The sequence below is a fragment of the Corythoichthys intestinalis genome, chromosome 8, assembly GCF_030265065.1.
Source record: "Corythoichthys intestinalis isolate RoL2023-P3 chromosome 8, ASM3026506v1, whole genome shotgun sequence".
Taxonomy (NCBI): Eukaryota; Metazoa; Chordata; class Actinopteri; order Syngnathiformes; family Syngnathidae; genus Corythoichthys; species Corythoichthys intestinalis.
In genome coordinates, this window is record NC_080402.1 from 51,801,895 (window position 1) to 51,817,531 (window position 15,637).

Consider the following 15,637-nt stretch of genomic DNA (forward strand, 5'->3'; position numbering starts at 1 on the left):
ATGTACAAATGTATGCACGTGGCGATAAATCGCATCGGGGAAAAATACCGCCCTCATTTTTATTAACCGTGCAATAAATGGATCTATTGCATATCGCGACAGGATTAGATACACCCCCAAAAAATAATTGGCCAAAACTGAAAATAGAAAAATGCACAATTTTTTCAAAAATCAATAATAATTTAACCAAATTCGGTTAAGTGTAAGATTCCCCTTAATGACGCCCATATATGGGTTATTTGGGCAGGTAGGCGAGACATCTGCAGGGGTGGAGTCTCGGCCTTCGTCCTCCAAACAAGCGCACATGCTGAAGCCTTGTTGTGCAATGAAATCTTAGGGTGACACTAAAATACAAAGTAAAATTGCTATTCTTTTTAGAGCTTTGACAAAATAGCGATAGAATCGAGATGTACAATACCGGAGTTTCCGTGGGGTCTTATATTCATGCAGACTGATAAGTGTGGTTTGGGCTGCGCCTAGCCTAGAACTCCAGACTCACCGCTGTTCCAGCTATAGAGTCTGGCGACTGTTGAGCGGATGAAATTCCCAGGGCAGAGCAGGCCACAGCAAACAGACAGCGAAGTGGACCAATCGGCGACGGGTGTACATGACGTTGGTAAAGCGACAAACTCTAGCGCGAGGACGTAAACATATGAGGAGAACGGAGAAGTTTATTCAACATGAATAGCGCGAGACAGACTGTTAGTTTTAGCGACATGATGTGTTTTTGGTCATTTAAACTGAATTTACCGCGGTTAGGAACATATTCTCAGCTCTTCCGTCCACCATCTGTGTTGTTGTGGAGACGACTTCCGACGCGCAAGAGTGTCGTTGCTCATTAAGAACACGTCACGCAAATAAACGAATCTGATTGCACAGACGGTTTCGTTCGGGCTCGAGAGGCCAATAAGGAGCTGGGTCCCAGACTCTATAGCTGGAACAGTGGTGAGTCTGGAGTTCCAGGCTAGGCTGCGCCACCATGAAAAAATACCTACTCCTTTCATGCCAGACCACATGGGCGCCATCCTCGAAAATAGGGCTCATACAATGCCCTCATTAATAGATAGAAAGGTATCTAAAGCAAATTTAATTATGCAGCTTTTTAATTTTTTTTTTTTTTGTAGGTAATAGAGAAGAACCCTGGAGGTTGGTGGTATGTGCAGATCGGCGAGATGGAGGGCTGGGCACCATGTTCCTATATCGACAAACGCAAGAAGCCCAACCTCAGCCGTCGAACCAGCACACTGACGAGGCCCAAAGTCCCACCTCCGGCGCCACCTGTGAAAAAGAACGATTCCGAAGAAGGTCCCCCTCCTACCACATCCACTCCTAAAATTACTGACTCTCTTAAATGTTCTGTGTATGAGGAACCTGAATATGATGTTCCTGCAATTGGTTGCGAAGGTGACTCGGATATAGATTTGCTCAAAGATGAGCATTCACTAGAAATTAAGATTAGCAACATAGTCAGCAACAAGTACCGCAGTTCCCCACCTTCGAGTAAAGCATCCCGACCGGTCTGCAAAGAATCACCAGTTTCCGCTAATCGAAGGGCGTCATTTAGATCTGTTGAAGAAGTTGCTAAAGAGGAATCAATTTATGAAAATGATGGCTTTCGCACTAGTAGTGGGATTGAACGACAAACACCCAAAGTTTCCAGTGAGCCAAATTCTCCAAAGACCTACCATTCCTCTACAGTTCCACGGAAACCTTCTGGTTCTTCACCAGTGCCTGGTCACCCCATAAAGACAATGACCCCCGAGATGAATAGGAGAAGTCAGACTCTCGGTAGACACAGAGACATTCACTTCCGGTCCCAGGAGAACAGTCCCCATTCCTCATCAGATGAATCGAATCGAGGCTCTAAGAAAGGCATTAACCAGGATGTGGAGCAGAGAATAGGTCAGAGCCCCTCCACTAGACCGAAGCCCTCCGTCAGACCAAAACCTCTCCTGACTAAATCAGAACCTCACAGTCCTGAGAGGATGGACATTGGCTCCCTGAGACGCCAGCTGAAACCTACAAGTCACTTACGACACGGAGCCAAGCCGTCTCGCGGAGAAGATACTGAGGCAGTATCGATTCTAACATCTGAGGAATCTATTTCACGCAGTACATCAGATATTTCTTCTGTTTACTCCAAAACTGGCTATGTCGACTCAGACATAGAGGGATTGACCCTCTACCGCTCCCTGGATGCCTACAAGAAAATACAAGACTCTGAGATCAGCTTTCCAGCGGGGGTGGATGTCGAGGTTCTGGAGAAGCAAGAGAGTGGTTGGTGGTACGTGCGCTGTGGCTCCGAGGAGGGTTGGGCTCCCTCATACTTTCTGGAACCTGTCAAGCGAATCAGTGATACTGCTAAGCGGGAATCAGATGGACAAGATAGCAGTGGTAGTAAGTCCAACAGTCTTGAGAAAAACGAAAAGCAGGTCATGGCTTTAAATAACATCAATATTCAGGGTGTGATGCCGCAGCAACAAGGATTGAGAAGAAACACTCCGCCAATCCCGTCCAAGCCTCCCGGTGGCTTCTCTAAGCCATCTGGGATGGTTAATGGAAGTGTGCGGCTGAGGAATGGGGTACGCCAAGTGGCAGTGAGACCTCAGTCTGTGTTTGTAACATCGACACAGCCAGCTAAGGATACTCATTATATGACGGGATCTCTGAGACGAAACGACTCGCTCGGAAGGAGCGATCACTATGGCTCTGGTTCTGCCACACTCGGTGTCCGTCGAAATGCCTCATTCAGCACAGTGCGTCCACACGTGGTGGTGGAAAGTCAGACGAGACCAGCCGAGCGCCCTAACTTGGGTTCCTCTGTGAGTGGATTCAGCTCAAGCAATGTCCAGGATCCCCTTGGCAGATTTACCCAACGCAATGGTATCCCCGTTTCCACGGTCCGTCCCAAACCCATAGAGAAGAGCCAGCTGATCAAAAATAACCTTGGCAGGGATGTGTACGTGTCCATTGCCGATTACCGTGGCGATGAAGAGACTATGGGTTTCACCGAGGGCACTTGTCTGGAGGTTTTAGAGAGAAACCCCAATGGTTGGTGGTACTGCCAGGTACAGGATAGCTTGCTTCCCCGTAAAGGCTGGGTCCCATCCAACTACCTTGAGCGGAAAAAATAAAACCTTTTCTCTCTGATGTCCCTGAGGAAGTGGCTGACATCATTCCTTAAGAATGTTACCCACAGTCTCCCACAAGCAATATGTCCTTGAATTTTGCAGTTAGAGAAATTTCAGTGTAATCTGGGACAGAAAGACACATTAAGTGCTGGTTTACTAAAGCATATACAGTACATAAAGGAGTGTAAAGTATTTTATCTGTGAGAGAAAGTGAAACTGGCCATATTTGAAAAGGACCACCTTCAAATACTTTGAAAAGGGGTTTTATAAATTTACATCACAGGCTGTGATGGGTGATAAGTGCCTTTTGTATTTCATTAAATAGAACTACTAAATGGTGGATGGAAAACTGTTGCACCCTCAAAATGTTGTTAATGTGCCATAAATCGATGAAATCCACAATTTACTGGCTCCAACATTAAGCTGAAACTACTGGTTTTGATCTTCAGTGTTAATTGGTTAGGACTCAGAATGAAGACAGGTGTGTTTAACTGGCTAAGAATTACATCATCACCTAAATCAGGCAAAAAAATAACATCACATATTTGTTTCTTATTTTGTATGTTTGTGTTTGTCTTGGGTTGATGTCTTCCTTAGATAATTATTTCTGCTCTCTTGTGACAACAGCTTATGATGTATAATGAATGCCTTTTCATAAAATTTAATGAAACGTCTCATGCGTTTAGTCACAAACTATTGTTTTGCTATCATCAGTTCCGTTTTGATTCCAAATGGTTTAGCCCAGATTTATTAAAAAAAAAAAAAAAAAAAACATATTACATAAAGTTACGAGTGAATTAATAAGTTATAAGCGGGCTCGGAGAACAAACCACGTTTATGGGGGGGCAGTTCATATCTTGAAGAAAAATAATTATTCCATGAAGAAAAATAATTACGGTATTTCAGAAATGATTAATATTTTTTTAGTACAGTATACTGTTGGTTCCAATTACTGTATAGTTCATCTTTCACTTGATTATACAGCTGTTTTGAGAATGCATTAGAAAAAAAGGGACTGGAAATGTAGTGGAATAAGTGAATATGTTTGATTTCAAGTTTTATTCAGCTCAAAATGTGATCACACCAGTGTTGTTTTTGGCAGCTCTTTTAATTTTCGTCTTGTCTTTTGGACGATCATACTTATTAGTCTTATGTGCTGTTTACATGGTGATGGTGTGAACCAAGACGCAACAATTGTGTTACGGAATGACCTTGCGTTGACATGGTGACTGCTAAAACAGAAGGGAAGACGCAAACTTTTAAACAAGTCACATGACTGACACAACCAAACACTGCTAAATGCATTCTAACTACACATACAATAAGAAAATATCACACATTGTGAATTTATGACGGAAACAGAATTTTCATCTCGTTCGCGTGTCATCAGACAACAACTGGCATTCATCTCGTTATGCTTTACTCTCCAAAGACACGTTTTCAATAGGGGTGTGAGAAAATATCGAAATGGTGGTACAGTATATCGTGATACTTTATCACAAAAGGTTATCGATATGCACCTGCCAAGAATCGAGATATCGTTTTAAAAAGGTGTCAATGTCTAAAAAAAAAATAAATAAATAAAAGTAACCAACAAGTTGATACCAAAATCTTCCACCATAATAGTGTCTCAGTTAACTCTAAGGCTGCGTTGACGGTGCACGACGCCGAATCCATTTAGACTGGGAAAGTTCGTTCATTCAAAACCAGAGCATTCACAGTCGTCTGTCGGATTTTCAGGGCATCTACAGGTCATTTCCTGTTGGGTTTGAGTCACTGCCAATTCATTTGGGTGATTTCCAGGTCACTTCTTGTTCTGTGACTCAAAATAAACAGGAAGTGACACGTAAAATACCCCAAAATCAACAGGAAGTAACTGAAAATCAGCAGGTAAATGAGCTTAAATAGCCCCAAATGACCTCATTGCCTGGCATTGGCTGCCACTGAAGGCCATAGACGTTCAATCCGTTTGAAGTGGGAGGGGCCACCCCTCCCAGTTCAAATGGATCGGACGTCTGATAGCGATAACTCATTCCAATTCACAGCAGAAGCTTGTTTTTCTGTTTATTAGTTGTTTGTAGAATATCCTAGAATGATTTCCTGACCAATTTATCGATAATTGTTGTATCGCCATATCGTCAGATCATCGTTATCGTGAGCTTTGTATCGCAAATCGTATCGTATCGTGAGTTACCAAGAGGTTTTCAACGCGTCATCGTGACGTCATCGTCATGAAAAAATTGTTCGTTGACGAAACATTTGGGTAATCGTCATCTTTGACGAAAACAACACTGCTCCGCAAACATGAATAAAACGCTCTCGCTCCGATGACGTCAGCACTCGCACACGTCACTTTGGGCATGTGCAGTCGCTGCTCGTAAACATTCAAAACGGCAAACATGGCAGAACAGCAGATGTAATTGACTGTTTTTAATATTTTTAAATTAAATATATTTTAGTTTTTCATTTTTGTGCCTTTTGAAGCAAAAGAAAAAAGCGCATGGACAACATTGCTTCATGTGGGCGGATATGTTGTCTTGCGTGCTGAGGAGGTTGTTGTCAAGGAATAATAGGCTGTCACCTCGTAAAACTGCACTGCCCTCTAGGGCCTTGCATGAATACTACATTGTCGTGGAATGGCGACATTGTTAGAATAGAGAAGGAACCAAGACGGAACTTTGTAAATGCAAACATGAAATTTGTTGAATTCTTGGAGCCTCACCATCTAAACGGCCCCTTAGTTACATTTTATCTCAAAATTTGTCATCGTCTAGTTTCTGTTGACGAAAACTCAAGAATAATTTCGTCCAGTTTAGTTGACGTTGACTGAAAATGTTTTCGTCTGTAAAATTAAAAATTTTTACTCCAAGAATAATAATATTTCAAATGAACATTGACAGACGAGCACATATTGTAGGATTTATCTACAAGGACAACGCCAACTTGGTGATAATACACACTCAGCAGGAACACAGTACATGATTTTCAATTAATTATATCCACCTGGACACTAGGAACTGTAGGCCTAAGTAAAAAAAGTTGTCCAAGAGTTTAAGAGGATGCTCTTCCTTCTAACGCGAATTCTATGCTAACGCTATGAGGTTTTAGTGCATTTAGTGTGTGGTGATCACTCAGCATAGACCTTTAAAGGCTAAAGCAATATTGCATATTGTTCCGTGTGTGTAAGCTTGCATGGAGACTGGAGAAAAACACACTGGTGAGTCGGGAGTGGCGCAGCACATCACCGGTGACGCGACCAACACTGCTACGATGCAGGCTACGCATAAAATATCACACATTATTAACGTGTGATGGAAACTATTGCACATTTTCGTCTCGTCAGACTAAACTGGCATTCGTCTCGTTATATTTTAGACTCCCAAAACACGTTTTTAGCTCCTTATCATCCAGTTATCGGCATGAAAAAAAATGTTGACGAAATATTTTCATTGTCGTCATCGTTGACAAAAACAACACTTGATCACACCATGTTTTCTCTATTAATGGTACAATATTATAAAGTGTTCCATAGCGAACAAAGAATACAATTTCTGAAAGGAAAAAAACAAACATGAAGACCTGGTACAACTTGACAATAAATGTAGAATGTAAAATATCCAGTTATGTATGGAGACATTTTGAAGAGAAGTGAGTCATTTCTAACAGATTTCATCATTTTATACCCAAATTCTCTGAAAAATCAGAAATGGTCATTAAAAATTCACTTACTTTTGTCCACCCTTATGTAGCAAAATAACTATAATTTCATGATTTGCTTTACGAATATTCCTAGAATTCCAAAAATATCATTTGGGTTGAAAACTTTCTACATAGTTTTGTGTTAACTATGACCAAACAAACAAAATATACTGTCAAGTGTGGAAGACTCAAATATGTCTAATATCATTACATTACAATTGTTAAGCATTTTACCAGATCTAAGAACATTTAACATACAATCAAAAAATGTCATCAATGATACCCCCCCCCCCCCCCCAAAAAAAAAAAAAAAAAAAAATGCATTTCTTTAAGACTGTCTACACCCAAGAGTTTTTAAAGCTCAACTGGCTGATGTCCAAGACTGCTGAAATACATTTTCTAATGAACAGTGCTAACTTTTATTATGTTTTCTGCTGGACAGTATTATATATATATTTAAAATAGAAATACAATTGAAAAAAAAACAGATCTTACCTGCTATAATGCAGTTATCTATTTTGGCAAACCAGTTATGTTTTGTTTTTATTTACATGTGATTGCACAATTACAGTAATGAGGAAAGAAGTTCTCTTTTGTTGATTGGTGCACTTTAAAACATGTTTTTACTGGGCATTAATTTTAAGATGCAGCAAACACTCATACTAGTTAGCATTTTTAATGATTTTATATACTGTATCTAATATAATTAAAAATGATATGTTTCAGAGGTGGGTAGAGTAGCCAAACATTTTACTCAAGTAAGAATAGCGTTACTTCAAAATAATATTACTAAAGTAAAAGTGGTCATCCAAAAAATATACTTAAATACAAGTAAAAATGTACTTGGTGAAAAGAATACAAGTAAAGAGGAACATTGTGAGTAACTGCTTAAGATGTTTTTTTTTTTTTTTTTTTTTTTTTAAACAATGGTATTTTTTTTTCCTCAGCACAGTTATAAGAACTGTTTTATTTCCTTTGATTTTTTTTACGGCGCTTTAAAAACGGCACGTGATTGAACAGGCCGGCGTGATTATAGAATGGCAGGTTTAAGTCTGGTATGATGGAGTCGTGATTACTGTTGCGACCGGTGTTGTTTTTACCAGCCCTTTTAACTTTTGCCTTTTGGACGAAAATGCTTTTTATTCTTAGTCGTATTTTTGTCATTTCAAAATGTTGTCTTTCTCTAGTTTTACAAATTTCATCTTTCTTCTAAATATTTTCGTATGTAAAATTTATATTCAAAGTTTCAGTCCAAAAATAAATAAAGGTTTCCAATATTTTCAAATGAACATTGACAGACGAACACAGTGTAGCGTCTACACAAGGACAACGCCAACTTTATGATAATACGCACTCAGCAGGAAAAGCAGTACATTATTTTAAATTAAACCTACCTAGAATCTACAAACTTTATGTAAAAAAAAAAAAAAAAAAAAAAGTCCAAGCGTTTAACATCCTCTAGACTAGACCAGTAAAACCAAGTGGTTCTGCTTTAGACTATCCAATTTTTTAAAAGGACGCTCACCATTCTGAAGCTAATGCTAATGTGAAAGGTACGCTAGGTGTTATATTTAGCATCTGATGTTCACTCAGCACAGACCTTTTAAGGCTAAAGCAACATAGTCTCTCTTGCTAAGATAAGAAAGCAAATCTTACCGTGTTTTCAAACATGCAAGATGGAGTGCAGCCTAGCTTGAGACACATCCTAAACTCCAGTGAGGAGTGAGATGCACAGCACATCTCAAATGAGTGACACGACCCAAATAATGCCACAATGCAAGCTGACGTGCTCCACGTACAATATGAAAAGGTCACGCATTGTAAACACATGAAACAAAAGATGTCGTATTTTCGTCTCGTCGTCATCTCGCCAGATGAAAACTGGCATTCGTCTCGTTACGTTGTAGTCTTCTTACCCACATTTTTAGGTCGTCATCGTCATGAAAAAAAATTGTTCAACGCAATATTTTCGTTATCGTCATTGTTGACGAAAACACTGATTGTGATGTCTCAGTGGTGAAACTGGTTGAGCATCTCTGGAAAAAAAAAAAAGAAGTAAAATCTAATATAAAAATCCAGTCCAAAGTAACCCAAAGTAGCAGAGTAAGAGTAGCATGTCTTCTTCAGAAATCTACTCAAAGTAAAAAGTATTGCTTCGGAAAACTACTCTTAAAAGTACATTTTTCTCAAAAAGTACTCAAGTAAATGTAACTGAGTAAATATAACACATTACGACCCACCTCTGCTATGTTCTCACCTCAAATGAAGATTGAAACAAAATATTTAGTGTGCCAATAAATGTACTGTACAGATGTAGTTCCTTTAAAATGGTCAAACAGATCAAATGTGGCTATGAAAGGCACTACAAAAGGATTTTACACATACCAGCCAGTCTACCTCAGTGAAATGAGATATGCACTGCTGGTCAGTGAATTAAACAAAAACATTTGAATGTATTTTTTCCTGCCTTACTTGTCGAGCAGAGTTCATCCTTTGTTCGTAGTGCAGCTAAAAATTTTCATAGCGTCTGTTATTTGGCCTTTTTAATCTTTAAGACCGTTTTGTTCTTATGCTGTGAGCTGCAGCTTCAACAAAATCATGAGCACTTCCTTCATCTTTGTTGTATTTTACATAATGCCTGCTTGAAGTATATTTATTGTCAACAACTTCGAAGCTTATCATTTTGACAATCAGCTTCATTACACAGTTTAAACATGAATCATAATAATTGCAAAACAATAAGACGTTGCAGTGATGTCTTGATATTCATGGTTAAATACAGTAGTATTTTCTAAAAAAAATAATTCATAGACTAAAGATTCAAAACATATCTCTTCTTATCAGGGAGCATCACAAGACAAAGGCATTATGTAAATGTGCATCACTTTTTTGACTAATCAAGTAGTTTACATTATATAATGTTTTGTCTTTTTTTTTTATCAAGCTGGATTTACTTGGTTGATTGCAAGGGAACTGTTTTATGTCATTGTATTTTTTTTCTTTCCAAATTACACGCCCAAGAGAAAATGTGCAATAATAAGTAGAGGTCGACCGATATGGGATTTTCAAATGCTGATGCCAATACCAATATCTCAAAAAAAAAAAATCAGCCGATATCCAATTCCGATTTTGTAAAACGATATTTGAGACCAATAAACTTTTTTTTCAAGCATGTATATGTTACGAAAGACAATGAAAAAAAACTGCATCAACAGCTTCAAATTTACAATGATGTTTTGATACTTAAAGGATTAATTCGGTATTGTGCTACCAAACCAACGAATGCAGCACTTCTTTTCATGATTATACACACTCCGCAACAACAGCACAATATTTTCCAACAATTAAACCCACCAGGATGTCACGACGAAATCTAAACAAGTGAGAGTTTAAGAGGATGCTCGCCATGCTAAAGCTTGGCGAATGCTACAAGTGACATAAAAAGTCTCTGGATCATTCAGTAACCACCTTTAAAGGCTGAAGCAACATTGCATATTCTCTCATGCAAGATTAAAAAAAAAAACCTTAGAATATTTACAACACAGGCAAACCTGAAGCTTCCTATAGCAGGCTGCCTTCAAGCATGCTGCAGGGTCCTTCCGGGTTCCTACCGTCAGTCAGCGGCGGCCACCGTTGCCCACGTGGATGCCGGATCAAAATCATGTTTTTTTTAATCAGCTTATTTTCTCTGTCAATGGACCGATGTTGGAAAAAAGTCCATATATCGGTCGACCTCTAATAATAAGATGTGGTGCATTGTTAAAATCAAATGATTACAGGTCTAGAAGAATATAGTATGAAGTTTGCTTTAGGTATTACTTATCAACAACCATTCGTGGGCTTTTCCAATGGGTTCAAGCATGTCATATCTGTTATTATCTCGAAGAGACAACTGTCGCTGTCCAATAAAAACACTTAAGTCCTAATTTTTATCCAATCAAAACACAAAATAAATATTTTAACTCTTTAAGCGCCAAAGTTGCAAAACTGCAACAAGTAAAACAATAACAAGCCAGAGCTGCAGATATGGTGCCTCATGTAGTTACTACTTTGCACCAAAAGATGGCAGACATCTGCCAATTCAACCCGAGCGTCTTTTACGAGTGTGTTTTCACGCGGTAGTTGTAGTTACGGATGTCCTGCTCCAATCACGTGATCGGAAATCGGGCTGATCGCATCACTTTTCGGAGAATTTGAATCTGGTGAAAAGGATTGGGTTTTTAATTTTAAAAAATATATATATATTCATTTTTCTGCAACATGCTCGTAGAGTGCCACAGCCTCTCGCCCTCCCTCCTAAGCAATGTGGCCAAACTGTCCAGCTTGCGTTTGGTACTTTAAGTTAACGATGATCGACAGGTTTGCAGCTTTGATCTTGCCAGAGAAGCTTGGTAGCTCAACGTTCAAAGGCACAAATTTGTCAATCATCGTTAAACTTGCATATGTGTGACGTGGCAACTCATTTTGTAAGTGAGAGGCTGTTCTCAGCACCGTGAGTGGATTTGAGTGGACTCACTCATCGAAGCATTTAATAGAGACAAGCCTTTTTCTGCGTTATTCTTCTTTAAAATTAATTCGTATCATGAAGGTAGCACGTTGGGACAGTAAAATGTTTCGAACTTTTGCTCAAAATGACAAAAAAAACAATAAAATATTTTCAGTATCGGATCAGGACTCTGTATCGGCAGATTCTTAAAATCAGGTGACTCGTACGCAAAAATATGCGATCGGGACATCTCTAGCTGTATTAGAATTCTACCAAGGAAACTTACAAAGTCGATAGAATTTTTTACCGTTGTACTTCGTCAAAAAATGGCTGATTTTGAAGAGGAATATTCACCCTCTGATGAAAATGATCATTCATCCATTGAGATAAAAATTGACGCTGGCACCTTAAGGGTTAAGAATTTTAAAAGAAAAATGCCTCACAAAATTTGGACTCAAGTGTTTTTCTAATTGGATCGTGAAATCTGATGAATCATCTCATGAAAAAAAAAACATGTCCATTGGACCAAAGCAATTGTATTTGACTTTTCATGTTCTTGTACCTTGGTGTACTTTACATAATAGTAAATATGAGTCTCTACTCATCCTTCTTGGAACTATCAATGGACAGAAAGATAAGACGGAACCCCATTGGTTAATTTAGATACTAACATTCTTACCATCTGGATCTCACAGATGGAGAATCATGGTACCAGGGGCTTGCTCTGAGCCGCCACCTTTGTGCCTGAATGGGATTTAAAATTTCACCCCGCCCCCCCCCCCCAGTTTTTTCTCTCATGACTATTATGGATGTTTCCATTGACATTTACTGTACAATTTTACCACTACCGCTCAATTTCAAATGGCCTTCACTGTACGGTTTAAACCCAAGATTCTGATATTGACCATTTTGCTCCAATTGAAGCCTAATTTAATTATTTAAGACAAAGCTTTGTAAAGCAATACTTGTGCTTGATATTCTGGTCCCCTGTGAAAGCTAAAGTTGTGATGGGTGTGCATCTACAGTACATGACTGAATGGAAAGGCAGTCAGTTGAGGTAGACAGTTGCATACATATTCCAGTCTCCTCGCTCTGTACACCATTCTCTTTTCTTGACACAGAAAGCCTTTAGCCGAGTGTTGTTTTTGGCAGCCCTTTTAATTTTCGTCTTATCTTTTGGACGAAAATACTGATTAGTCTTTATTCATATATTCGTCATTTCAAAATGTGTTCATCTTCGTCTAGTTTTAGTCAACGAAAACGCAGACAAATTTTGTTTAGTTTTAGTCGACAATTACTCAAAACATTCTCGTCTGTAAATATCAAAAGTTTTAGTCCATAAATGAATGAATAAAAGTTTTCCAACAATTTCGAATGAACGATGACAGACACGCACATATTTGTAGAGTGTACAAGGACATCCTCTTCGTGATGATAATACACACTCAGGAGGAAAACCATACATTATTTTCAATTAATTGAACTTACCTGGATGCCACGAACTGTATGTAAAAAGTTTTCCAAAAGTTTAAGATTCACCACGCTAAATGCGAACGCCATGCTAATGCTACAAGTTACATTTAGTGTGTGACGATCACTCAGCATGGACCTTTAAAAGCGAAAGCAACATGGCATATCTAGCCAAGATAAGAAAACAAAACTTACTAAGCAGGACCTGACGACACGCTTACTCATCGGCGGTCAGTGGAACGCGGGGGGGGGGGCGCAGCACGTCACATTAGCGACACGACCAAACACTGCTATGATACGTGCTGACTACACATACGATAAGAAAATCTCACACACTGTGAACTTATGACGGAAACTGGCGAATTTTCATCTCATTCTGTCTCGTCAAACGAAAACTCACATCCGTCTCGTTATGTTTTAGTCTCCCCCTACACGTTTTTGCTCGTGACGTCATCGTCATTAAAAAAAATAAATAAATAAATCATTCGATGACGAAATATATCTTTAGCCAGGTGCAGAATGTTGAATATTGAGACAATTTAACTGAAGGTGTGACTTGAAGAGTGGAAGATCAAAGTTAAGGAATGTTCAGAAGGTAGGATTTTGGTCGAAACTGTGGTATGGATAATTGAATTTGGTAGTTGATTTTGTTGTATTGTAAGAGAGTGGTCAACTTTGCCAACTAATCTCAATAGGTTGTTGTTGACAAATATTTGATACTTTCTCGCTACAACATTGCTCCTTAAAAACAGTCAAACATCAAAAGAATGAATGAAAATGAATGCATAGATAAGGTAGGAGCCTCAACCATGCAGCAATTGGAAAATTAATTCTTGCATTTAATCACCACTGAGGATGTGGCAAACTGGCAATGCTGAAAAGTTTTTGAGAAATGAGACTGAAATGGATCGAAATCAGATGAATTGTCTAATTGTTGATAGTATGTTTGCATTAAGTGTAAGGTATGTGTGTATGTGATAGTTTACAATTATGTAGGCTGGAGTGTTTAATAAGGTCGTCTTTTAACATTTTGTTTATTGGAAAAGGTGGGAATTAACAAGCATGTTTAAGCATGATTCATGTCCGTGTAAAGCTAGCAGTCTTAGTTATACATTTGCTATCAAAGCGGTCATTAGAAAGAGCTTTATGTGAGGCAGAAAGCAGGCTGTGTTGAGGAATGAAACTGGCTGCTGAATTCCACTGTCAAATTACTGCAACCAAACAAATCATAGACACAGTAACTTGTTCTCCGGTGCCTATAAAACTTCTGCTATATTTTAGTAGGGGAAGTGAGCGGTCAAATGTGACTGATATTGACTGACATCTGAATTGTAGAGATTGTTGTTACATTTGTAGAATAACAACGTATTGATTATATATTATATTAACATATTTAAGATGTCTGTTAACACCAAAAACAACTACCACCAACCTTTTGTTGGACTACTTTGCTGTTTTAGTTGTTTACTACTTGGAAGCTCCTCAAACTGGCTGAAGGCTGAATGTATTTGTAAATGTCAATGAATCATTCCGTGGTGAGTCATCAGGCGACGGCACAACAAACTTGACCTGTTTTAGGTATCTTCTAACCCTCTGATGACGACTGAAATAAAATTGAAACAAACATCAGCCCCTTGTACAGTAATTGGAAACATTCTGCACTAGTGCATTCCTTTTGGAAATGCCGTTTTCTTATCTGCCATTTCACTATGCCTTTTTTGTATCTTGTACATGTTTACATTGTATCTTGCATTGCCCCAAAGGAAAATATTAAATGTGTTATCTTGATTATTTATTTGCTGTTTTGTCTCTCACCCAAGGCAACGTGTTCTAGCAGATACTAAAGAGACAGCTTTCCTTCATGTTACATTAATTTTCTCTACAGAACATTTGCAAAAAGGAATGTTTGTCTTTATTATAGCGATTGTAAGTGAGTTACAGTATACGAAAGAGCAGTGATACAACTGGACTTGTAAAGAAGAGAAAGGTAAAGAAAATAAGCTCTTGGAGTTCATGATTATGACATGTAAATAGTGTCAACAATTTACATTTCTTTCAAAATTTATCTTTTTTTTCAGATTTTGGATAATCTATGTAGATATACAGCGGGACAAATAAGTATCTAGTCAATCACTAATTGTGCAAGTTCTCCCACTTGAATATATTAGAGAGGCCTGTAATTGTCAACATGGGTAAACCATGAGAGACAGAATGTGGAAAAAAACAGAAAATCATATTGTTTGATTTTTAATTATTTAATTTATTTATAACAATATAATATAATTTAATTATTTGCAAATCATGGTGGAAAATAAGTATTTTGTCAATACCAAAAGTTCATTTCTATACTTTGTTATGTACCCTTTGGTGGCAATAACGGAGGCCAAACGTTTTCTGTAACTCTTCACAAGCTTTTCACACACTGTTGCTGGTATTTTGGCCCATTCCTCCATGCAGATCTCCTCTAGAGCAGTCATGTTTTGGGGCTGTCGTTGGGCAACACGGACTTTCAAATCCCTCCACAGATTTTCTATGGGGTTGAGATCTGGAGACTGGCTAGGCCACTCCAGGACCTTGAAATGCTTCTTACGAAGCCACTTCTTTGTTGCCCTGGCTGTGTGTTTGGGATCATTGTCATGCTGAAAGACCCAGCCACGTCTCATCTTCAATGCCCTTGCTGATGGAAGGAGATTTTCACTCAAAATTTCTCGATACATGGCCCAATTCATTCTTTCCTTTACACAGATCAGTTGTTCTGGTCCCTTTGCAGAAAAACAGCCCCAAAGCATAATGTTTCCACCCCCATGCTTCACAGCGGGCATGGTGTTCTTTGGATGCAATTCAGTATTAT

General features: G+C 38.6%; 1 protein-coding gene across 4 annotated transcripts in view; it reads left to right on the top strand.

The window, feature by feature from the left end:
- The window catches only part of sh3pxd2aa (SH3 and PX domains 2Aa), a 183,808-nt gene extending 168,821 nt beyond the window's left edge, over positions 1-14,987 (top strand). For 3 of the 4 annotated variants that reach the window (XM_057842412.1, XM_057842413.1, XM_057842414.1), the window contains one exon: positions 1,125-14,987. In XM_057842412.1, coding sequence (XP_057698395.1) covers positions 1,125-3,134 — 2,010 coding nt within the window. In that variant the 3' untranslated portion in view covers positions 3,135-14,987. The remainder of the gene's footprint in view (positions 1-1,124) is intronic. The other variant, XM_057842415.1, reaches the window with a different exon arrangement.
- Positions 14,988-15,637: the final 650 nt, after the last annotated feature.